Source organism: Anabrus simplex, chromosome 3 (assembly GCF_040414725.1).
Source record: "Anabrus simplex isolate iqAnaSimp1 chromosome 3, ASM4041472v1, whole genome shotgun sequence".
Lineage (NCBI taxonomy): Eukaryota > Metazoa > Arthropoda > Insecta > Orthoptera > Tettigoniidae > Anabrus > Anabrus simplex.
Window position 1 is genome coordinate 335,056,069 of NC_090267.1, and position 25,304 is coordinate 335,081,372.

At 37.5% G+C, this 25,304-nt stretch overlaps 1 protein-coding gene across 3 annotated transcripts in view; it reads right to left on the reverse strand.

The window, feature by feature from the left end:
* The window catches only part of LOC136866339 (protein Fe65 homolog), a 331,485-nt gene that overhangs the window by 11,294 nt on the left and 294,887 nt on the right, over nucleotides 1-25,304 (reverse strand). For all 3 annotated transcript variants that reach the window (XM_067143201.2, XM_067143200.2, XM_067143203.2), the window contains 5 exons: nucleotides 14,804-14,970; nucleotides 9,771-9,866; nucleotides 7,401-7,603; nucleotides 7,064-7,243; nucleotides 663-833 (listed from right to left, as the gene is read on the reverse strand). In XM_067143201.2, coding sequence (XP_066999302.1) covers nucleotides 684-833; nucleotides 7,064-7,243; nucleotides 7,401-7,603; nucleotides 9,771-9,866; nucleotides 14,804-14,970 — 796 coding nt within the window. In that variant the 3' untranslated portion in view covers nucleotides 663-683. The remainder of the gene's footprint in view (nucleotides 1-662; nucleotides 834-7,063; nucleotides 7,244-7,400; nucleotides 7,604-9,770; nucleotides 9,867-14,803; nucleotides 14,971-25,304) is intronic.

Here is a 25,304-nt window from a genome sequence, read left to right on the forward strand (position 1 = left end):
TTTCCAATTCCCAGGCCTTTCCTATCCCATCGTCGCCATAAGACATATCTGTGTCACTGCGACGTAAAGCAAAAAGATATTAATTAGAGATTAAAAATAGCTAACCAGACCCTGGAGGGAATCCATTCCATATCTTTTGCAACTCATGCTCTCCTAATTGAGCTTTAGCGGCCTTGGTCATTCTTGTTCTATTGGCGGTGATCTAAGCTAGAGGTCTAGGACTATAGCCAATGCCACTGTAGAGTGTAATAGTCACCCAATGTGGGCTATTAACACCTAGCTCTCAGGACCATATAGGTACTTCAAACTGATTTTCATGTTTTTAGGCTGTGTCAACTTACATGTAGTACCTGCTGAAGATATGTTTAGTACAAGTTTCAAGTACAGATTTGTTATGAACATCAGAAAATATATCTATGAATGTTTCATTAAGGGATATTTAATAATAGCTGGGCTGAGTGGCTCAGGTGACTGAGAGCTGGTCTTCTGACCCCAACTTCGCAGGTTCGATCCTGGTTCAGTCTGGTGGTATTTGAAGGTGCTCAAATAAGTCAGCCTCATGTCCATAAATTCACTGACATGTAACCCAGTAATATTAGTGATCTTAAAAGTATTAAAATATGGAAGCACTGGAAGCCTAATTGTTATTGCAAAAGCCTCACCTGCAGAGACAAGGCCTCGTCTCAGGATTCGCTGCCCTTCAGTTTACGTCCTGTGAGAGTACCAACCAGAGACTTCAGGGTAGCACCAAACCCTTTGCCAGGAGTCTGTGCATTTGACTGGTTCCGACCAAACCCCTGTGGATGGGCATCCAAACATTTTTGATACCTCAACTGCAACAAGAAAAGAAATCAAATATATTTGAATGAACCACAATTTATTATGAATGGTATGAATTATACCATTTTACACTTATTCTATAGAAAACAAGAAACAAAAATACAACAACAGCAGCACCAAAAAACAACAAATAGTTCAGGACTACATTAAAATAGAAAGAAAGCAAGCACAAATAATTTCCAGATTTATTGTCAACAGAGAATCACAGGATCTCCCTTTGCCACTACATACCAGTTTATGGGAATATGCAAGTGTAATATACATTTTAATTATTATTATTATTATTATTATTATTATTATTAATGCAGAATATGCTATATTGGGGGACTTGCTTGGCTGAAAGCGACAGACTATATTATCAATATCCGTACAGCTTATACACATGTACTCTGCCATGGTCATAGTTACCATAAACTAGTGTTATGAATAACTTCAGATTGTAAAAAATAAGTCATTTATATTACATGTTTTGTTTATCTATTTATGTATTTTAACCACTGTTAGGGCAAATAATAATAGTCTAGTATAGCCATTCCCGAACTGTGGTCCACGGAACCCTGGGGGGCCGCAACTAAAATCCAAGGGGTCCGCAATAATAATGTAAGTTGTAAGTACTTATGAAGTTCATTACTTGTAGTATTTAAAGAGCAAAATTTTACTGAACACACACAATTCATAGATCATTATTCTATTAGGAACATACGTCTTTACTGTTGTATAACTTACATTCAGTGTATGTAATTCTCGGCCAATAAATGGTAAAAGTTTGTAGTATCTTGAGAAGACTTTGTATCACAACTCCATGACTCCGATCAACTTTTGCATCCGTGACATCCCCTATACCCTACAATTTCTGGAAAGGAAATACTGCATTCAATGCTTTTCATGACAACATACCTGTGGGAGTGTACCTTTTCTGCTGTCACACAAATGAAAACTAAGTACAGAAATGGAACTAATGTTGAGGCTGATCTTCAGTTCGGGTGACTTCGCTTGTAAAATGCTTGGCCTTTGGAAAACAGCACCATTTGTCCCATCGATCTAACAACTGTATGAAGTGAATTTTCTCAAGTAAGTTTCCAGACTCTTGTAATTATTAGCCAAGTGCCACAATGTTTTATAATTTCTATGTATATATATCTTCATGTAAGTAAAGTTACTTTTAAATTTAAAGGAAAGTAAATCATCATCATCATCATCATCATCATCATCATTTCCCATTATCCAGCTGTAGCCAGGGCAAGGAAAGTAAATATTAGTCCTAAATTATACAATCAAACATGGTAACATTGTAAACTCTATTTTTTTGTTCACTGAATTCAGTATTATGTTCTGTGGCTAGGGGATCCCTGGACATGAATGCCATATACGGTATACTAAGGGGTCCTCAGGCAAAAGAAGGTTGGGAAACCCTGGTGTTACCGAGCTCGATAGTTGCAGTCGCTTAAGTGCGGCCAGTATCCAGTAATCGGGAGATAGTGGGTTCGAGCCCCACTGTCAGCAGCCCTGAAGATGGTTTTCCGTGGTTTCCCATTTTCACACCAGGCAAATCCCGGGGCTGTACCTTAATTAAGGCCATTGCAGCTTCCTTCCAATTCCTAGGCCTTTCCTATCCCATCGTTGCCATGAGACATATATGTGTCGGTGCGACGAAAGCAAATAGCAAAAAAACCCTGGTGTAGTAGAAAAAAACAGCAATAGTAATTACAATTATACATTTTTTAAAATAGTTACATAATATTAACCCAGTGACTGCCATGCAGGTGTGGCACGTTCTATATGTTCAGTGAACTCTCTAGAAATAGGTAACTTAGTAAAATAGTTTATCAAGAGGAATGCCTCATTATGAGCTACATTTTGTTGAATTCAAGTTGAAATGGGGAGTTTATTTTTGAACATTTCTGTCACAGCTGTTAGAAAAAATTTTAGTTTTGAATATTTAACCTTTTGTCTGCAATGTACTTGAAACAGACTTTCAGCTTGTCGTACTCAGTTTATCTGTCTGTGCATTTTACATCATTAATGTAAACTTTTAATCAGTAGAAGTGTTTTATGAAAAGTAAACAGGAAAATACATCAAGACAAGAGCATAAATAACAGCAGTCTGCCTAACAAAGTTTGAAGCAGTGTTAAATTTCTAACCCATCAGCTAAACCACCCTCCAGAACAGAACCAAAGTAAATTTTTCTTAAGGGTGTATAGTAAAGTGCTCTATTGTAACCGATGTTCGTTATCATGGTGTTTGGCATTTTTTAATACTTGTGTCATATATTTACCAGTGTGTAAATGAATAGGATTTGGTTTCTTCTCGAGAATTAGAAGAAAAGTGCAAAGTAAAGCAGCTTGGCAGGCCTCTTCCCTCTCTGAACAACAATGTCAACCAATGGCTTCTGCATGAACTAATTTATCCATGTCACTAGGATTTGGTGGTTTCCTCCATCCCCTTAATCTTTTATTGATAGGTATTTCTGCATTGCCAGATAATATTGTGTATGATATTTCCTTCCTTTGATTCTTTGCAAAATTTCAGGATCGTGCTCTTGTATTTGGAATTGGTCAAATTCAAAACTTTCAAATTATTTATCCCTATATTACTGTTGTTCTTACTGATAGGCCTGTTGAGACTATTTCACAAAATAGCTTCCATAACCAATTTCACAACAACCTGTTGCCTCATTTCATTCCTGCTAGCGTTCTTTCATCTCTCATCCAGATATTCTACTTTTGATTTCATCGTCTGGATGAATCTTCAGAAGATTTTATACAGGACAAATTTTATGCTTCACAAAGGCTTTGCAAAACATGTGACTGAGAAAACAACGCAAGCAGTATGAGCGATGAATGAAATAAGCTACATCAGAACCCTCAGCTTTGAGACAGCAATGACACTATTCAAAGGTAAAATCATCCTATACTAACATATGGGATAGAAATCATATGGCAATACCTCACAGGAAAGAACCTGTCAGCACTGGAAAACAAAGGCACTAAACATCAAAAGAGTGATCGGAGTATCAAGGACTACAACATCACAACTCGTCTAGCTACTCGCATGAGAATCATTCCTCATTGGAGACATCACAACACTTCTGGCTCTACCCAACACTAGAGCCTCAGAAAAACTACTAACATCACTCAACAAAGAAAAGAGATGATGTATCTCCAGAATTTCATGGAAATGGGGCACTGACAGATCGGACATGGACAACATTCAACTCTGAGATGAGGCACATGTTTACAAGATTGGCAGTACATGATTTTCTTCATATTATTTGTACAAACACATCTTGATATGAACCAACAGAGATGTGTGAGTCTAAAGTATGTGGACATACGTGTGAATGGTACCACTTAGAATTCTGGAGCAAAAGAACAATATCAATTAAAGATTATGCAAAACAAGGTGCAAGTGTGCAATTTTAGAGTATTCTTCCTCCACTTTATTATGGCTATTTGGCCGCAATAAAAGTAGTACTGTTATTAAATTTTATACCAGGGTATTTGCTGTGAATTACTCTGAAATTCAGATGGGTTTCGACTATTATGGAACCACAAGAAATAAATTTCATAATTAATCTGTGTTGCCAACCTCAACAAGATAGAAGATTTTAAATAACTGAGTAACTCCACAATCTACACAATATTATTCCTTTTTATTTTATTTTAAAAAGGGACATGTTTATCTCTTCCTTGTGAGACATCTTCAGTCTAAAAATAATTAAAATAAGAAATACATGATATTCTTGATAACGCTAAAAACAATGACTTGTACTTAAATAGTTTAAGAGTGAAAATGACTCAGTCTATCATATGTGAACACAGTTAAAAACAGTCCCACTGCAAGAAACCCTGTAGAAGGTTTTGTCTCAACTACCTTGTGTGGGCATCTTTTAAATTTTATTGGATGCTGTCCACAAGCCAACTTCTTTCTTACAGAATACTGTTAATCGTAACTGTGAGCTCACTGCATTCTCTTATGCACCTTGATTAAATTTCACTTAATATAGTACCTTGCTGCGAGAATACATATCCTAAATACTGTAAATTATCTACCGGTTCTAGTTTTGTCAACTCCTGGATGAAACTTTTTTTATTACCGAGCTCGATAGCTGCAGTCACGTAAGTGTGGCCAGCATCCAGTATTCGGGAGATAGTAGGTTCGAACCCCACTGTCGGAAGCACTGAAGATGGTTTTCCGTGGTTTCCCATTTTCACACCAGGCAAATGCTGGGGCTGTACCTTAATTAAGGCCATGGCTGCTTCCTTCCCACTCCTAGCCCTTTCCTGTCCCATTGTTGATGGGAGACCTATCTGTGTCAGTGCAATGTAAAGGAACTTGCAAAAAAAAAAAAAAAAAAAAATTTCTTTACACCAGTTTATATTCAAACTTTGCTGGACAGGAGCGAAAGCCGGGCAGATTCAGGATATCTTATTCATAAGTATGAAGAAACAGACATGAACATAGTGAGAATAACTGCTGTTACAAACAGGTGGGGACCCAATAGAAGGAAGTACTTGGAAAGAGGAGATAAAGGCTAATCATAAGTATGAAGAAACAGACATGAACATAGTGAGAATAACTGCTGTTACAAACAGGTGGGGACCCAATAGAAGGAAGTACTTGGAAAGAGGAGATAAAGGCTAAATTAGGAATAAACTCTCGCGATGGAACTGGATGCATAAACCAGCTTCAATGCTTTGCTCATGTGGGGCAAATGGAAGAGAAGAACAGGAGAATAATGTACTCAGTCATGACGGTAAGAGAAGTAGGAGACCAAGGAAATTATTGTTAGACTCGGTTTCTAATGTTTTAAAGATAAAGAAGTATAGAAGTAAACAAGGCCACAGACTTAGTTACAAATGGAGAAGTTTTGTTAATTCATAGAAGACTGCAGACTGAACATGGAAAGGCATAACAATCTAGAATCAAGATGATGCACGCTGATGTTGTCCAGTTTGTGTGTCATTTCAATTATCTTTTTTATTCTACCAGACAGTAGAGAAACTGGAACTCTTTTTTTCGCTATTGATTTGCTATTTGCTTTAGGTCACACTGACACAGATTTTATGGCGACGGCAGGATAGGTAAGGACTAGGATTGGGAATGAAGCAACAGTGGCCTTAATTAAGGTACAGCCCCAGCACTTTTCTGTGTGAAAATAGGAAACCATCTTCAGGGTTGCCTGGCATTCGAACGTACCATCTCTTGAACGCAAGCTCACAGGTACACTACAAACTGCAGTGGGTTGAATGTTGAGAACTGTTGGGTGGTCATCAGATGAAAATATTACTAGGCACTTGGAAGACGTCACAAGCTAACTATTGCAGCCATTATAAATACTAGATAAGTTCTGGAAGATAGGTACATATCACATAGACTATTTTTGTTGCAATGTGATTTAATTGTGTGTGGATTTATCGTGAATGCTACATACAATCTGCCAGTGCCTTTACAGACAACATCACGATTGCTCAAAGCGATCAATGATAAATATAACGTCTTTGCAATAGGTAGGTAGGTAGGTAGGTAGGTAGGTAGATATGTAAACAGACATCACCTGACATGATGTAACTAAGGCCAGGTGTAATATTTTATCAGGATATTGATATTTCAACATTTCAACAAACATTACACTCTTTTAAGCAGAAACACAATTTAAACACATTTTCATTCAGCTACATACAATGCCGCAAACCACTTCAGACAATTTAAGGCTTAACAAGCATCATTTACTGGATACGTAAAGAAGCCCACTCCGAAAGGATGAAGAAGTACTGGGCCGATCGAAAGAGGAAGAACCGTAAATGAATGATGCTTAACGTGGTCCATAGTAGACCCATTCGAAAACAACAACAACAACAACAACAACAACAACAACAACAATCATCATCATCATCTTTCTTTTAAGTCCATCAGCACAAAGCTGGCATATATAGCACCTTCCATTTTCAATCATTTATTATAATGGACGATCCAAGTTGCAGTGCCTAAGAGACCCAAAAAACTTTTTTAAGAACCAGATGGGTTAGTATATTGTAAGCAGAAAACAACAGTTAGCAATACCGGTGGCTCTTATCCAGATTAACAGTAGGTAATTGATTAAAATACATAATATTGTTTTTCATAAAATTAATACTGGTAATTGAAAATGACTACTGTTTCTAAGTGCACTGTAACATGGAACTTTTATAAGCTTCTGATGATATAACACTGTATCCTCACCTTACACGCTGCTTCTACAGTCTTACAGAGAGCTCCTGACGATGGCTCACAATGGAACACATGGGCTATAAACAAGTCTTGTGCTGTGTGCATGATGAAACCACACTGTTTCACATTGCGACCAATACCCAAGAAGGAAAGATAACGCACTCTACATTCTGCAACCAGCTTTTGTTCATCCTAGAAACAAAACAGACTCGGTCACAACATAAATCTCTAATAAATTCATATAAATTGGCAGTTTACTTACAAAGTAATTACTAAATTGGAATAATTTATGCAAAATTTATCATTCACAATGAACCATGTGCAGAAGCAAAAGGACTTTCCAACGTACACCTGGCTGCAAGATGGAGATCATGGAGGGAGCAACTGCAACGTTGACGAGGCGCCACTTTTCTTGTGGTACCGTGGCTATCATGCGGTCGATAGCTTCGTTGAGGATATCCACCCCTTTAGAGCGCGATACTTGCATGGTACCGAGATACTGTGCACGTAAGACTTTCTTGGGCTCTTCCATTGGAGTGGGGAATGACTGGGCTGTAAGAAATAAGCAAATAATGTTCAGAGTAGGTGTAGGTGATTACTATAATGAAATAATGGATTCAAGAGAGCAAAATCAAGAGACAGATTAACACAAGAAAATCTCAAGACTGCCTTCCAGCTCCTGATGCTATACTACTATTAATACTACTCACACCTGATACCTCCCATTTGATAAGGATACCTGTGCTGTGTGTTATCTATGCACTACTTTTTGCCATGCTATTATTAGCTTTGTGCTATACAGCAGGGCACCAAGTTGTTGTATATTTACTTTACAATAAATCTCAATAAGATATCTGATGAAGACAGCAAATATGTTACTTTGTAGAAGACATGGGGAACAGTTTCTCAGTGAAATCTCCAGAATTTAAAGAACTTTCATACAATTTAGGATTAATGGATACTAATAATGATTTTTCATCCTAATCCACCCGGTTGTACCATGCTCGATGTGTCAGCTCTCCAAGTCACGTGCTCAAAGTGTGTCTCTAACCCTCAGCAAGCGTGGTGAGGTCCCTGGGACATCCTGTAGTTTTGTTTGTTTGCTCTGTGCCATATCCTTTTGAGCAATGACTTTGGTAGTCCCAGTACCTTCAAGCTAATCTGTTAGCTTCCGGCATCTCTTGCGATAACATCGGAATGTGCTCTTGTACTAACTACATAACTCTAGCGGTTCCCTAGACCTCACAACGCTGGTTATGTAAAATTTCTGTTCTGGTGCAACTTTCTTTATTGCTGTACAAAAGTCATTTTGTAGTTATAACTATGGCCAAACCCGGACCATCAAAATTGTGTATTGGCAGTGCTCCTTTTTAAAAAGATGTGTTAGCAATATTAGATTAATGCACCAATGGCATACAGGATTCTGACAATGATGATACTATCATACGGTAGTGTATTTTTGTAGGTGATCTGCAAATTGAAGGATATTTTAGCTTTCGATTGAGGTGAATGGGGAAAGAACAGAGTTACATATTTCATCTTGGTGTTATGAGTAGGATATAGTTTAATTTTCCTAGTGTTTGAATGAATGACTATGTGAAATATGTTTCAAAAGTACCTAAAATGTAGGATCTGCAGGTTTCCACATAACTTTGTTTTTTGAATAAATCATTTCACAATTTGATTGTTTGGACCTTTATTCATATTGCAATTAAACAATTAGAAATATTTTGTATATCTTCAGGCAGTTCTTCTGAATATTTATGGCAAACTTTATTGAAGTAGACATTAGCTACATTTCAAAAACCTGTTAATAACTGCCCTATGGAGTTATTTCTTATTGAAATTAAGGTAAATGATTGTAATTAATAATAATAATAATAATAATAATAATAATAATAATAATAATAATAATAATAATAATACACACAGCATTGTTGATCTAATGACATACTTCAGAAATTGAAAACTTATACAGCCTTAAACATGTGTGGTCCCCTGGACCTCACAACACCAGTTATGTTACACAAATGTCACCGCGCTTGCTGAGGGTTAACATTACAATTGTAATGATGTGAAAAACTGTTAGAGTTATAATGAAAATGCATATGGACTTTTTGTAGTAAATTTCATTCTGAATCCTGCATTTATGCTCCTCTTTTGATACTGTTAACAGTTTATCCATTATTTTGGTTACTATGAGATGGAGTATGCGTCACTGGAAAACTGCTAGAGTTACAAAGAAAATGCATTTGAACTTTTTGCAGAAATGTATTCTAAGTAGATTTGGTAGGCTGCATTTTGTAATAGAACTAAGACAGTACATTCACTTTCAAGGGTCTTGGATACACAATTTTTCTAACTTGCTCTACTTTCTTAAAGCTACTTGTTCTCCTTACATGCTAACATAATCACATATACTCTATAATCATCTGGAAGAAATAAACTTTCTAAAGGTGAAAAGGGGAAGTAATTAATGAAATCTGTTGAGTGGTTCCCAAGATTACCTTACATACACCAACTCAATTTATTTAGGACAACCTTTACATTCAATTACTTTTCTACGAGGTAATTTGACGATTTCTTTAGACATAAAATGACATAAAGTGAAATCAAGATTTATAAACCCTATGGCAGTTTCTACATTAATTAGGTGTTAAACAATTCGGGGAATAACTCACATCAACCATATAAATGTAAAACAAAGTATGATACTTACTGACTAAAGCTTGACCATTACGATGATGAAAGCGTCGATGTTCTGTTGGGAGGTTGGTAGGCCTTGTTGCTAAACCTGACCTGCCACCACCACCACCTGAAAGAATTCAAAGGTAATTCTGTGAATTTTCAAGAAATGCCAAGCATTTATGATGCTAAACATGGTCCTGCTTTTCACACCAAAAGTTCTTTCTTAATTTGAACCAGTTTTCAACACTAACTTTTCTAACAGTTATAAATAATATAATAAAATTAACCAGGGAGCTATCAATGAGCTCACATTGAAGCCTATCTTGAAATTTTATTAAAGATCATGTGCATCTTATAGGAAACTCTCTTACCAAAAATTAGTTTTAACAGGAAAGTTCTACAGTCAAACTTTGAATATGTCTTATGAAAGCAGTGAGTTAGCAGCAGTTTGACATCCCTGAACCAGTGGCGGCTCGTGAAAAAATCGTCCTACGTGCTACAAAAAAACAAGCTAAATACGCTGTTTTAAATCTGCATATTGCCATGATGGTCCGCCTCTGTGGTGTAGTGGTTAGCGTGATTAGCTGCCACCCCCGGAGGTCCGGGTTCGATTCCCGGCTCTGCCACGAAAATTTGAAAAGTGGTACGAGGGCTGGAACGGGGTCCACTCAGCCTCGGGAGGTCAACTGAGTAGAGGTGGGTTCGATTCCCACCTCAGCCATCCTGGAAGTGGTTTTCCGTGGTTTCCCACTTCTCCTCCAGGCGAATGCCGGGATGGTACCTAACTTAAGGCCACGGCCGCTTCCTTCCCTCTTCCTTGTCTATCCCTTCCAATCTTCCCATCCCTCCACAAGGCCCCTGTTCAGCATAGCAGGTGAGGCCGCCTGGGCGAGGTACTGGTCATTCTCCCCAGTTGTATCCCCCGACCAAGAGTCTGAAGCTCCAGGACACTGCCCTTGAGGCGGTAGAGGTGGGATCCCTCGCTGAGTCCGAGGGAAAAGCCGAACCTGGAGGGTAAACAGATGATGATGATGATGATATTGCCATGATGAACAACGCATACTTCAAACTTGGTAATAATAATAATAATAATAATAATAATAATAATAATAATAATAATAATAATAATAATAATAATAATACAACTTTTCTCACAATTTATAACTCAGAACAAACAAAAACATCTAATTTGGAAGCAGATGAATTCTTCGACAACTGTCTACTATATAAATAATTCATTGGAGAATTACATCAGTGCAAATAGAATCGTGGGAATATAGATCCCCACTAAGAACACTAATTTAATTTCACTTTATATACACTGCAGTGGATAAATAATTTGATAAATCTTCGTATAAACTTTAGCACTAACACAATGACAGAAAAAACACGCACCAGTAATATAACCGCCAGATTAAAAACCGCACAAAGCAACTGAAAGAGCTGCCAACTGATTCATTGAGACCTCCCCTATTACCAGAGTAAATGTCTGGCTCCATGGCTAAATGGTTAGCGCGCTGGCCTTTGGTCACAGGGATCCCGGGTTCGATTCCCGGCAGGGTCTGGAATTTTAACCATCATTGGGTGTACGTGTTGTCATCATCATCATTTCATCCTCATCACGACTCGCAGGTCGCCTACAGGCGTCAAATCAAAAGATCTGCATCTGGCGAGTCGAACATGTCCTCGGATACTTCCGGCACTAAAAGCCATACGCTATTTCATTTCACCAGAGTAAATTACATTGTAATGCGGGATAACATTTAGGGTCAGTCAAAGATTCTTTGACTCACCTACGAATTCCTTATTTTTGACACAAAAGCAAGATGGATATTTTAATAAGCATGTGTGAGATAGATTTCCTCCACTTACGCTTTACTTTCGAGCCCAGACGATGCTACTCTCTAGTGGCAGATTCGCTTACCACGTTCAACATAAGCACGGCCGACTGGATCCCTCGCTGCGCTCCAAGGAGGTAGCTAGAGCGACGCATCAAGTCGGCCGTGAACGCAAGGGTAGCAGGAGACATCGAGTAATTCTACCCCCTTGCGGGAGAGGAAGTAACTATAAACGGGATCAGTGAAAGTTGATCCCGGTTTACGGTATACTCCGCCGGCTAGGGGGAGTGTTGCAAGCTTGGCTGCGCCTGCGTATTGCTTCCTTCAGGCTACAGGCAAGGGCTCACTTCACATGAGCACGAGCCTTATTCCCCGGGAGAGCGGCGCTAGGTGTTCGACAGATCTCGTCCTGATTTTCACAAAACACAAATTCATATCGTACTCAAAACAAAGAAAAGGCACCAGGATAATGGTACTGTACATAAATAATATTCCTTACAGTTCCAAGCTACGTGCTGGAGCCCGGTAGCACGTACTGACCGGCCGCCACTGCCCTGAACATTTCCAGGTTCAAGCGAGTGGTGAAGAGCGCACTTTACTACAGCAGTTGTTTGTCTATCATTTATGATGCTGGCCTACATATACCAACTCAATTTATTTTGTAAACCTTCACATTCAATTACTTTCCTTTGAGTAGAAGCATAACTGACTTGTACTGATGGAGTGAGTGAAACAATATTTTTCATCACCATGTACAATAGATAATCACCTTATTTTCACATTTTTATACCTTGTCCCTAGACAGTATTTAACTGGCACTACAAACTTGGAAGGTTGCTTTGTAGTGTATTTTGTTGGTAAAGAGTTTTCCACTTTCAGAAGGAAACCTTATCTAATGGTTAGATTTTCCCTGTAGTTTCAGAAGGAATCTGCAGAAGTTTGATGGTCCTGCCAAAGGGCATTGTTGTTTTTGCAGAATGGAAAAAGGCCCCTTTGAACAAGAATTTCAGCTCTTTCTTCCCCATTCTTCCTAATTTAGTAGCAGTAACAATAAAATTTTCCACATTAAACATATGTTTTGAAACATAAGGGCCAAAAATTCCCATTGCCTCCTATATCAAAATGAATGATTAAGATAACAGAAATCCATGCAAGCTAATTGTAGGTATTATGGTGTATGAGTGGGTTAGTGTAGGTTTTCCCCAGTGAAAGATAAAGTTGCTGAGGCTCTCATTTCACACAAAAAACTGCTCTGATCGGTATTGTAAATGGAAGGGAAGTAGATCAACAGTCACTTCCTGGTTATTTCCACAAAATGTTGGTAGATTTGTCCTCCTTTCTCAAACTAATGAGGTAGGTACAAATTTAGTAATTTTCCTGCTTCTAATTCTCTCTCTTTGAACTGAGACCACCAGAAGTTGATGCTCTAAAATTATTCCTTCCAGCTACACTGCCAAATTCTTTGAGTTTCAAGAACATAACTATTACTACTCAAGTAACACCTCTTGAAATATCACTAAACTACAGTCTTAAATCTTCTTCATTAACAGTGTGCTTTGCTCTTCTGACTTCTTCAAATTGAGAATATATTTCTGGTGCAATTTTTTTAATGTTCCATGGGGCTAATCAGTCCAGTTTTGAGCTGTCGTTTCCAAGAGTGAAGTTGCCGCAATGACAACACTGTAAAAAACTGGCTTTTTACATGAGGGAATGAAAAGTAATTTTCTGCCACCTTCATTAATCCAGAAGGTTTCCCACAACTAATGTTCTCCCTCTGTTTTTACAATCTAGACTACAACCATAGCTCGAACTAATAGATTTACACGGGGACTGGTTGTTCGATTCACTAGATTCCACAGATTCAACATCAAAACTCAAACATGAAACCCTTGACACCACTTAGGTTTGCAATGTGGTCTCGCTTGCAGTGAAAGAAGATGAAGTGTCACTAATATTACAATCACTATCTTTTTCTTGTACATCTAGGAATGTCTCCATAATACTGATGCCCACAGAATGTTTTCAATTACCTCTACAATATACCAATTTATTCCTCTTTCATTCAAATCTGTTTTGTCTGAAGAAGAAAAACATTTTGGAAATGACACTGTGCAAACTCTAGTATATTAACTTGATTCGTAGCTTTGTTTTCATGGAAGTACAAGTAAACTGAACTATTATTAGAATGAGCCTACAACCTAATACCACTGTCAAGAGACCGACAGGTTACCTTTGCGTACGGTGACTAGCACATCAGTGTTTAACTGTGCAGGTGTTATGCCAGTGATCAGGGCTGCCCAAATATAACTCTAAATTCCAATGTAGTTATTCTACCATGTTTATTTGGAACCTTTCAGTTAAAACTTGCAGCTAATTCTTTGTGAGCTTCCTATAGGATGTTGATTTTATCAAAATCTACCTTGAAATTTGGTAAGAGCTCATTGATAGTACCCTTGTAAGTAGAAATTATATTTCTAGAGATCTGTTAATAATTCCATTTTTAAAATTTGTTATTTTTTATCAAATGTTTAATAGATTCTCTTCAGTAATACATGCAAGTGTGGGCTATCAGTATAGATAGCACTGTACAAATACAACTGAACTACTATATCATATCATATATCATATCATATCATATCATATCATATCATATCATATCATATCATATCATATCATATCATATCATATCATATCATATCATATCATATCATATCATATCATATCATATCATATCATATCATATCATATCATAAGAGGCTTGCTCAAATTTTTCACACAGCTGTACTAGCTGTTATATACTAGGCCGACTGTGAATGTATACGAGAGAGCAGAAACATAACCAAAAATTATATCAACAGGAAGCAGTTTTGAGCAAGCAAGAGTGACCATATACAGTATGCTTGGTGTAGGAAAAAACACTGTCCAATAATAACAGGCTGTGGTAAATGAGATCAGGACAATTAAAATTATAGGAACCAACCCTCTAAATTGCTATTTTCATTCTGACTCAAATCAGAATGCAACATAATGCCATTTTAGTCAAAGTTTGTGGACCAAATGTTTCCAATGAAACCTCTAAATGTCCTGAGTCACAATTATGTTGTGATATCCCTTTTCAGTGTCTAGTGGCTATGAAACATCAAGATCTGATAAAAACCAGATGTCAATATTTAGGATTCCATCTCCCCTTTATACAGCCTATACAACAAAAATAAAATGCACTTACTGATATCAATGGGCTTGGCTAAGTTCTGCTGTAGACTCCTCTCAATCATGATCTTCTTGCAAATGTCTCGTAGGGTGTTTGCGATTGTTCGAGCTGGAATGTCGCATCGGAAGACATGGCACATGTGTTTCCTAGTTGTCCGATCACGAGCAACATAAGCAAAGTCCCTGAAAAATATAATGGATGGTACAAATTTCTATCCGCATTAAATAGGAGAGTTTGATAAAGATGACGAAACCACAAGCCAGAAGCTATGCGAAGTACTGTACCACAGCAAGGAGCATATTTACTCTACAATGAATTATATAAATTTTTGTACAGTCTTAAAATGGTAAACAAATTACTTCTTAGCATGTTTTCAACAGTTTCTTGAATGGGTATCCTCTTCAATATGAAATATATTTCTTCTTTCACATTATGGACTTTCTGCGATGGTAAATAGTGTAAAGCAGACAGTATGCCCATTCAACATACTGATTGGTCTTTGAAACAGAACCAAGTACAGTGTACTTAAAAAGAATATTATTACCTAACAGTTACAGATCAAGCTTTCTTAAGGAACATTTCACTGATAAATGCGGCAATTAAAACAATTTCTCAACGAGGATACATAAAAAAAGAAAAAAGTGGATCATATATTCCATGCCATGACATAAATTTGCTTACAACACAAATTCCGTTGTATGATATCTTTTGACAACATTAAATGTCCCACAGAAACATCACAGAATAAAAGCTAGAATTTTTATTGCATGGAACTATTTCAATATAGAGATGATAAACTGAACCTCACTAAGAAGAACCATGTTGTCTATACTACTGTTTGCCATCAGTGTTTTAATTTCAAGTCATAAAACAAAAACAAAAAAACAGACAGTTCTTAAGGACCTTGGCTGCCAAGCTGTCTGCTGTCCTGTGACGTGACCTGAAAGTGCTGGAGTGACACATGGTCAGTGCAATGACTTCCTCAGGCATACTGTTTGGCTTTCTTGATTAAGTTGATGAGTGAAAGGAGCCAATATTTCAATCCTGTCAAATGAGTTAAGAGATTGCTAGAAGACAAATCTAGTTTATTGTAGGGCACAGAAAGAAGAAAGGTGATAAACAGAAGAAATACAGCTCATTAATCAATTTGCAATATGACACTGGAGCACATCTTTTTCAGGAATGAAATATGATGATCAAATAAAAAAAGAATGCTGGACAATATAAAAAAATAGAATGTACAAAAATGCTCATTATTTCAAGAGTAAAAATCAAGTTACTGCTAGAAACGAGGTAATTTCAGTGAAGTCACAGTTACACATTTTAGACTGTTTGATATTCCACTTACAGATACAGTGTGCTTAAGAAACAAAGACAACTGTGACAGTGAAATTCTTGTCTGTATTAGCAATACTGGCAGCAAAAACTGAAGATAGTATAAAAAGAAATTGCATGGAAGATATTGTAAATACTAGAAAAGGAAATGTTATTCAGTAAGTACATAAAATATTGACTTTACATTCATTCACAGTATAGTACAGTCCTTCAACATCATCCAGTGTATAGTATGCAACATATTAAACAGAACAAGTAAGGCAAAACAAACAGCTCAACAGGAACAATAAGCAGGATGTGTTGTTCAAATTAGTTCTAAAGACTTTAAAAGAAAGTGTCTAGTTAATATAAACAGCACAATACTGAAAGCAACACAAAATCACGCAGGTACCATTAATGCCACATGCTGTAGGTCTGGTGATATCAGAGCATTACTATTTCTGTTTCTCCACGCAGGATAGAACTTTACCCTATGTAACATGGCATAATTTTATTCATACCCTTGAAATATTTTTAAATTATGCCATGTTACACAGGGTAAAGTTCTATCCTGCATGGAGGAACAGAAACGGTAGTGGTACATTTTACCCAGGATAATCTCTCAACAAGTGGTGAAGCCCACCCTCCTGGTGAAGGTGGGCAGCTGTTTGAGGGCTGAGAAAAAAAAAATAGATGTAGAAGCAGGGACTGATGAGGAAAGAGCCAGTCTATGTGACGATGCGGAGATTGTAATTGTGCTTGTGTGTTTTCTTATTTGTCCTCATTCCCTTATTCTGTTTGTCCCTTTCCCCACATGAACTTGCCTTTGTGTTTATCCTATTATGTGTCCCTATTCATGTTCCTTTCTCCACAAGACTTTGGCGGCTTTCACACTGCAGGTGGAGTGGAACGTATCTGACCTGGGCGATAATGAGCCTAGTGAGCGAGTTTTCACACAATCTGCGTTGATTGGCTGCTGAAAACAGTTTGTGTCCAAGAACTGGGACATTGGTATGTCTCTACCACCAGCCACTATTTTACTGCTTCTAGACAGTTCATAGCAGTAAACTGGTGGAAAAAGGAGACTTTATTTGGTTCAAGACTTAAATGCTGATGTGAAATGTACTGGGAATTTCATAGTTATATGATGATGATTGTTGTTTAAAGGGACCTAACAGCTAGGTCATTGGCCCCTAACAGGGATGTGAATGAACTTCAAAATGTATCCACTGACTAGAATCTAAAATTAATGATCATGAAACAAAATGATCAGTGGATCCAATTCACAACGCCTCAATTACTGGGATGATACTCATTGTCTAAAGGGGTCCAAAATCCAGGTGCCCCTCATAATAGTACTAATCAAAGGTTAATGTAAACCCATGGTATGTCACACACAATGGTACTACTCACAAGCAACACAGACTCTTGGTGTTCCTCATATAGTGGGAATACTCACGGGCATCAGTATCCCCGTGGTGCTCCCTCTTAGTGGAACTAATCACAGGCTATGTATACTCACGGTGTTGCTCACATAGTGGTACTACTAATCTCAGGCAAAGCAGACCCATGGTTTTACTCACACAGTGGTACCATCACAGGCGCCAGCCAAATCCGTGGTGTTTCTCACTTAGTGGCACTAATCCCAGGCAATGTAGACCCATGGTGTTTCTCATAAAGTGGTACTACTTGTAGGGAATGCAGACCCATTCTGAACACAGTGGAACCAACTGGTGGAATACATATGATGACCATTATCACAAACAATGCCCAGACCCGTAGTGTATCTCGCATAATGGTACTACTCCTATGTAACTTAGCCCCGTGGTTTTCCTCACAAGGTGGTACTAGTCGCAAGTAATGTCGACCCACGCTGTTCCGCATGTAATGGTACTAATCATAAGTATTGTCATGTTTCTAATTTCATTATCCCTTGGATGCCCCTTTTAGTCTCCTCTTGCAACAGGCAGGGGATACCATGGGTGTATTCTTTGTCTGCGTCCCTCCCCCTCAGGGGTCATATGTTACGAGGATATTCGGAATGACTAAGAATGTTTCTAGAGATAATTCCGAATGGGGTGTTTCACTACATACTTCAGGCTATACATGCTATCATGGCCAAGCAGAACAGGACCTTTCAAAATATAGCAAGGTAACGCACACAGATACGCAGTATTACAGCAACACGTATGATGACTTCCAGCTCAAGACTGCAATTGACCTTTGCGCTTGGAAGGGGAATCTGCCACCGAAAATGCCCTCAAAACAAACAACTTGCTCATCTCAGCCATGCTCTTGCCCGTCCAGGCTCACTCGGCTTTGACTTTGAATAGCCCCCCCCGCTGCTATGTATGTCTGTTTCAGTGATGAATCGGTTCAGCCCAGACACGCTCCACTCCACCTGCAGTGTGAAAGTCACATACTTGGTCACTTCTGGTAAGGTGGTGATCACTTTAATAAAATCATGGCTATTTAGACCAAAGAAGTGCTTTATCATTCAGTTTCATCTCATAAAGAAATATATTCCAGAAGAACTATTATGACTGAATTACATTGTACTTGAAACAGACTTTCAGCTTATTAGGCTAAGTCAAATACTGTATACTAAGTACAAACCAAATGAAATGATCCACCTGTACCAGTTTTGTATTCCTGACCTGGCATTCAATCCTCTTAGGGTTCTTCCTTAATGATGACATTTTAGTCTTGGAAATACTTCCTTTCATACCATTTTTGCTGTATTTCTTTTGAAGCTCTGAGATATTAGATTGCAGGCTTTCAGCACAGCATGCCATTAAGACTGTTATAGTCACAGGCTAAACCGTTCATTATATTTCCATGCACATGAATCCTTCCCTGTCATTTTATACCTTTCATTAAATGATTATATGTATCAATAATCTAGACATTTCCTGAAACATTTAATAAAAATGATTCTCTCACATGTACAATCTACTAGCAAAATGTAACTTACTAGCTTCTTCTTCTTCTTCTTCTGTGTAATAATTACAGTTAAGGTTCCTGTCTGCTGCAAATTGAGCAGCAATCTATTGCTTGGAAAATTAAATCTCCGAATTCTTTCAACTTGGAGGAAAGTAGCCAACCTGAAGCTACTATACAAAGCAGTTAATGGTTTATTTAGATCACCTTAATTCGTTTTCTTCTCCCTCTACGTCCCTTTCTGCAGTACTAGAATGAAGATACGTCCCTTTCTGCAGTACTAGAATGAAGATCCTATCTTGTATTTCCTACTCTTGCCCCCTCTCTTACCCAAAGGTCCATCTTTATACATATTCAAGTCTTGACATTATTATACTCTCTCAATAGTAACTTTGATATCTTCTCAAAGATATTTCTCGTGTGACATAGATCCTCCTTCACACTTTTTCTCTTCAGGTTTTTCTTCTCATTTTTCATTCTCTCTCTCTCTTCTCTTGTATGTATGTGAATTTTACTTTCCTTCTGTCATTGTTAATGTAAATACTGTATGCAAAATATAGCATTAGACTTTTACAGTCTATTTTGTATCCTCACCAAATGTTTGTATATTTCCCATTTTAGATCAATTGTTATACATATTGTACATAAAAGATTTATTAGTGATCTTTGTAATTACTGATTATAAAATTAAAAAAACATAACACTGACTATGTTGTGACTGCCTTTGAAGTTTGTCTAATACCATAATTAACAAAAGTTTAGTCAATATTTACTCATAACTAACAAGTGTTATTTCTTTTTCCACATTTTTAGCATTTGTTAATAATGGATGTTTGTTAACTAGAGCAGATTATTATTTACATTTGAGTTTATCAACTTCTGGAAGCTTAATGAGGCACATGACAAGTTCAAAACTGAAAACAGAATGATGTTAAAGGAACAATATCTTTCGAAAGTTTATATGAGGGAATTAGCAAGTACAGCACACACACAAACTAAAAGCAACACCACAGACACACACACACAAGCTGAACGAGCATTCCATTAATGAAACTCTGCATTTCACTCCTCATATCATGTCAGCTTCATTCCAGTGGTGAGGCATGAATGAGATGACTAATCGCCATTTCACTTCTAAATTTTGTGAAGATATCTGCCATTTTATTGTAAGGCCTTGGGAGGAGTAAATTAGCCTAGTCCCAGCTGTGAGTAATGTCACCAACACCCGTTTGATGTGCAGCAACCAGTCAGAAATGCTTACATAACCCACACCTCACCACTGGTTCATTGTCATAATATACTGGAAAATAGAAAAAAAAAAAAAAAAAAATGCATGTCTTAAAAACTGGGTAGCTGTACTTGAGATAAATCTGAAAATGGCAATAAAGCATTGCAGATATGATTGTCTTCAGGGTTTATGCCTATGAAACAACTAGTTTCCTCTGAGTAAGTGAAGCAATCATCACAACTCGTTTCATACAACATAAACAGAAAAGACTAACACATCTGTTCCAAGTTGTGAAAGCATTAATCAAAATTGATTAACATAAACATGACTGCAATATGATCTGTACAGGTAATTACAAAAAGCTGTGAACATGTAAAAGTGTACATTATGAGAATGTAAAGTGTTTAGGACATTGGCTGATTTACATAATATACAGAAAAACGGCAGCCTGTGTCAGCAGGAACATGTGGGCTTTTTGCATGATAGTGTCAAACAATAACAAGCTTTTCAAAGTATAATCAGCACTCGCAAGCAGCCGAGCAGCCTCTGTGCACTCACTTTCCTGGCATACTTGAAGCAGACATTTTCCAGAGTTTCTTGATTCACTCTTATCAGTTTGAAAATGATTCCTCATTTCTGCTTGAGTGAATTAGCCTCAGTAACACAATGCTACGCTAATTTTCCCTTACATTTGTTTACACTTTCACAACACTCACACTGATACTCATGATTAAATATCACCATTTGTCTCGGAAAAAGCTTCCGTGGCTCAGGCGGCAGTGCATTCAGGCTCTCACCACTGAGATCTGTGGTTCAAATCCCGGTCACTCCATGTGAGATTTATTCTGGACAAAGCGGAGGCAGGACAGGTTTTTCTCTGGGTACTCTGGGTTTCCCTGTCATCTTTCATTCCAGCAACACTCTCCAATATCATTTCATTTTATCTGTCAGTCTTTAATCATTGCCCCAGAGGATTGCAACAGGCCTCGGCAGCCAGCACAATTCGTATTCTCACCGCAAGATGGGGGCTTCATTCATTCCATCCCTGATCCGGTCAATGATTGGAAAACAGGTTGTAGGTTTTCATTTGTCTCCGAAAATAAAATTATTCACCAAATGGATGCTATTTATTGTATCTAAATCAGAAAACACTTGTAATCGCAGTACATTCTCCAAGCTGACTGTGCATCCGAAAGTGTATTCAGCTATCTTCCCCTGTGTGATTAGTCTCCCACCTGGCACATCTATTTGCGTAGTGGGGGATATGTCTCATGAGTTGACACCCAAATGAATTAAATCTATCAGTAACTTCCCATTGTGCAAAGGCTTCAAATTTCTACCAAATTTTGTTATGCTAACCTTCCTTTCTCTCACTCCTACTCATAGACCAAATTATGTTATCATGTCAAAAATGTTAGCAGGTTAACAGACATCAGTATTGTTTTCTTGCCTGAAGTTGGATAATATAATGTAAACTAGTTACTATGAAGTTTCAATTATCTGTTGGAAGAAACCTGCATTGGTTCAAAAATTTGTTTTTCTTTGCAAGGAAAAAAGAAGCATCAGTTTTTAAGTATAACTTCAGCAGTTACTCTGATCTTTCATACTTCTGTATACCTTCTTTCCTACTGTATTTATGTAGCAAGATGCATCACAGGTGTTATCACACATCAATAGTGTTTGTTCCTTATACTGGACATGCGCTATAAACATTCCACATTCATGCAGAGTGCAGGTAACATACAACATTCTGTTTACCTCTCTCTGTAGAAGTTGATCCAACCACCACGGCATACGATATGTGAAGAAAACAATGTTCACATTAGCTACTTTACTACACACTACACCACCACCAGATCATTCTTTATACAGAGAACCCAATTTACAGAGAATGATCAAGTGATGGCTTTTCTAAACATACAATGAGCTATCATGTACAGCTTCATAAGCTAAATTTCAGGCAAAATTCCCCATAAAGTATATCTATGGATATGAACATAAATAAAAGACACTAAAAAATGCATACAGTATTTTAGAACATTATTTCCACATATTATAATGAATTAGACTGATATTGTGATGAATTTGAAAGGAAACTTCTGGATCAAAAATGTACTAGGAATGGGGCAAGGTAGGTGTTTATGTCAGTAACATGTTATAAATATGCCATATAATGTCCAAGTTTATATGGATTAAGCTGATAATAAATAAATAAATAAATAAATAAATAAATAAATAAATAAAGAAATAAATAAAGAAATAAAGAAAGAAAGAAAGAAAGAAAGAAAGAAAGAAAGAAAGAAAGAAAAACTTATTCAATATTAAGACCAGAGATGAACAAAGAATCAACACGCTCATATCCAACGTCTTCATCAGGAAGTGAAACCCCACACAAATAGGCAGACCTCTAATGCATAAGTCCATTCCGACTTCATGCACACTAGTTCCATACATGCACAGACTCTAACTGCCACATGTATGAAGAATAGTGGCATTAAGCATTAGGAAAATCTCACTTCTATTTGAAATCCATACATTAACCATTAGTCAATGGATATCTAGAAGTAGTTAGAACAGTACTGTACAAGAATGATTAAGAAAAACCTGAATATGTCTCAATTGGAAGTCATGCAAGAAAAGGCAGAACATTGAAACAGACCTCTTTGTAAGAAATTATTCAGCTCCTAAGCCCGTGATATGAGGCTGCCTCTATTACATTTAACAATATCCACAACTTTTCCTGTAGTGTCTGCCTTGTCTCTGAGCTTACTTGTAATCAAGGATTATATTAAGAAACAGCTCAAGTATCTTTATTCAATTAGAAATTGGTAACTCTGCTAAGAAGATATTACTATATCCCTTATTTCCCATTCTAAACACAGTTTATTCCTTGGTACGATAATTATATGCCACTACTGTATTGGTTTTAAACTTTATTAACCATACTGTTAACACTGTAATGTACAATCGTCTCTAACTATACTAAGATTTTCTACTCTTCATTCTCTGGTTATTTGTTATTTATGTTATTTGAATGTAATCCACTATGTGAGTGAGATGAAATCATGCTTTATGTTGACCAGTTAAGTTCCATGGATAGGTGTGCGAGAGGGGCTCTTGTGTTGAGATTGGTGTACTCATCAGCTAGGCGGGTCAAGTGGGAGCAGAAAGTATACAGTATATAAAATATTTCGATGTACATTCTATATCAGTCCATTTTGCTTATGAATTATGAGAGCAGAGACTGAGTTTAAGAGTAGCAGGTTGAGATGTTACCATTTACTGATATGGGAGGATTAAACTGTGTTATCAGTTTCTAATTTTACAAGTTTCAGAGAGAATTCATTTAGGAAAGCATGCCATTGATGTAACTCAAAAGTATATTTCCCATATTGTTAATCTATAAACATTTTCTAAAGCATACATCTTTTTTTTTACACCCACTAATATTAGAAAAGACTAGTGTTCTGTAATTCTAGCTACTCTAATAGTACTGCTATGTACAAGCATTCAGACGGAATGCTATGGAAACATTCAGAAGCCAAAATGAATCTCAGAAGCATTTCTGGTGGACATTTTCATACTGCCAGTTCCACTATTTAACAAGAAACATGTTTCTTACTCATTGTGATTGTAGAACTTCAGAGCAAGAGTATATTCCTTTATATACATTATCTGCTCATTTCAATTACAGTCTACTTTGAGCCATGTGCGCATACTGAATATGGACAGGAAGGTAAAAATTGGGACAGACACACACTTAGTTGTGCTTACAGGTATCTGTATAACATGTTAGGTTGGCACACTTTCAATGGTTGGTGTAATGAAACAACATTTTGATCCAAGGTCATAGATAAAAAGTAGTTGACAGTCCATTGTTGTATAGTCAACATGAAGTGGGGGTGAAAGAGAATCATACTGTTATGATTACTTCAACCAAGCGAAATGAGAATCCAGTACACATATTTGACTTCCTGCTACTACTGTAATTAACAAAGAAGGTTGTATAATAAACCATTAAACAACACAAGACTTTCTCCGTTGATGTTCCTAGAAGTGGTCAGCTATGCGAGACATGGATATCAGAAATCATCAAAGCCGTTGCCAAGAGGATTTGAAGAAATCTACTCTGCACGCAGAGAATCAAGGTGTAGGAAATTAATCTCTCGCTATGAGCAATGCCATAATAATTTTTTGTGGCTATTGCTAACTGGTGCATCTCATACAAAAGACCCTCTAATGAGGGTGGATAGCATCTGTTGTCTATGGGAAACTGTGTGGTGGAGGATAGTGTTGTGTGTAGTGTACAAGCTACACAAATGTTAGGGTCAGAACAAACATCCAGTTCCTGACCCAAGGGAATTAACCATGTTAAGATAAAAATCTCTCGACCTGGCTGGGAATCGAACCTGGGACCAGAGGCAAGAATGCTGACCACTCAAGACATTGACCTGGACAGTGTGTATGATGAACCATTAAATATTACAAGATTCCCCCTGTCAATGATATGGCTAGAAGTGATCATATGTGTAAGACAAGGCCACCAGAAGCCATCCAAAGCTGTCGCTGTTTTTGGCAACAGAAGCTGATCTTAGGGAAGGTGTTACCGCTTCTGCTGGCAGGCGACGGGCCAAGCTTTATTGAGAACATGCTCAAGAAGCAAAGGAGTGTTCTACAGGCCTCCCATGCAACTGTAATCGAGATTGAAATTGCGGACCTCCTGATGCACTAGAGAACCTCTTCCTCTCGGCTGTTTCTCTGAGGGCTTTATCTTCCTTTCCTGGTGTGGTGCAAGCTGTATGTAACCAAATTACGAAGGAAGGCCCATTTGACCAAGGACTAAACACTATTTGACCACCAACAACCAAACAATTGATTGGCTTGTGTATGCTACAGAAATGTTGAACTTTACATGGAAAGATGTAATCTTCGGTGATGAAGTCACGTTTTCCTGTGAAAATGTGGAGCAGATCCACATGTACCATGAATCTAGTGTCAGGCATGATGCTAAATACGTTGCCACCTCTCATAGAA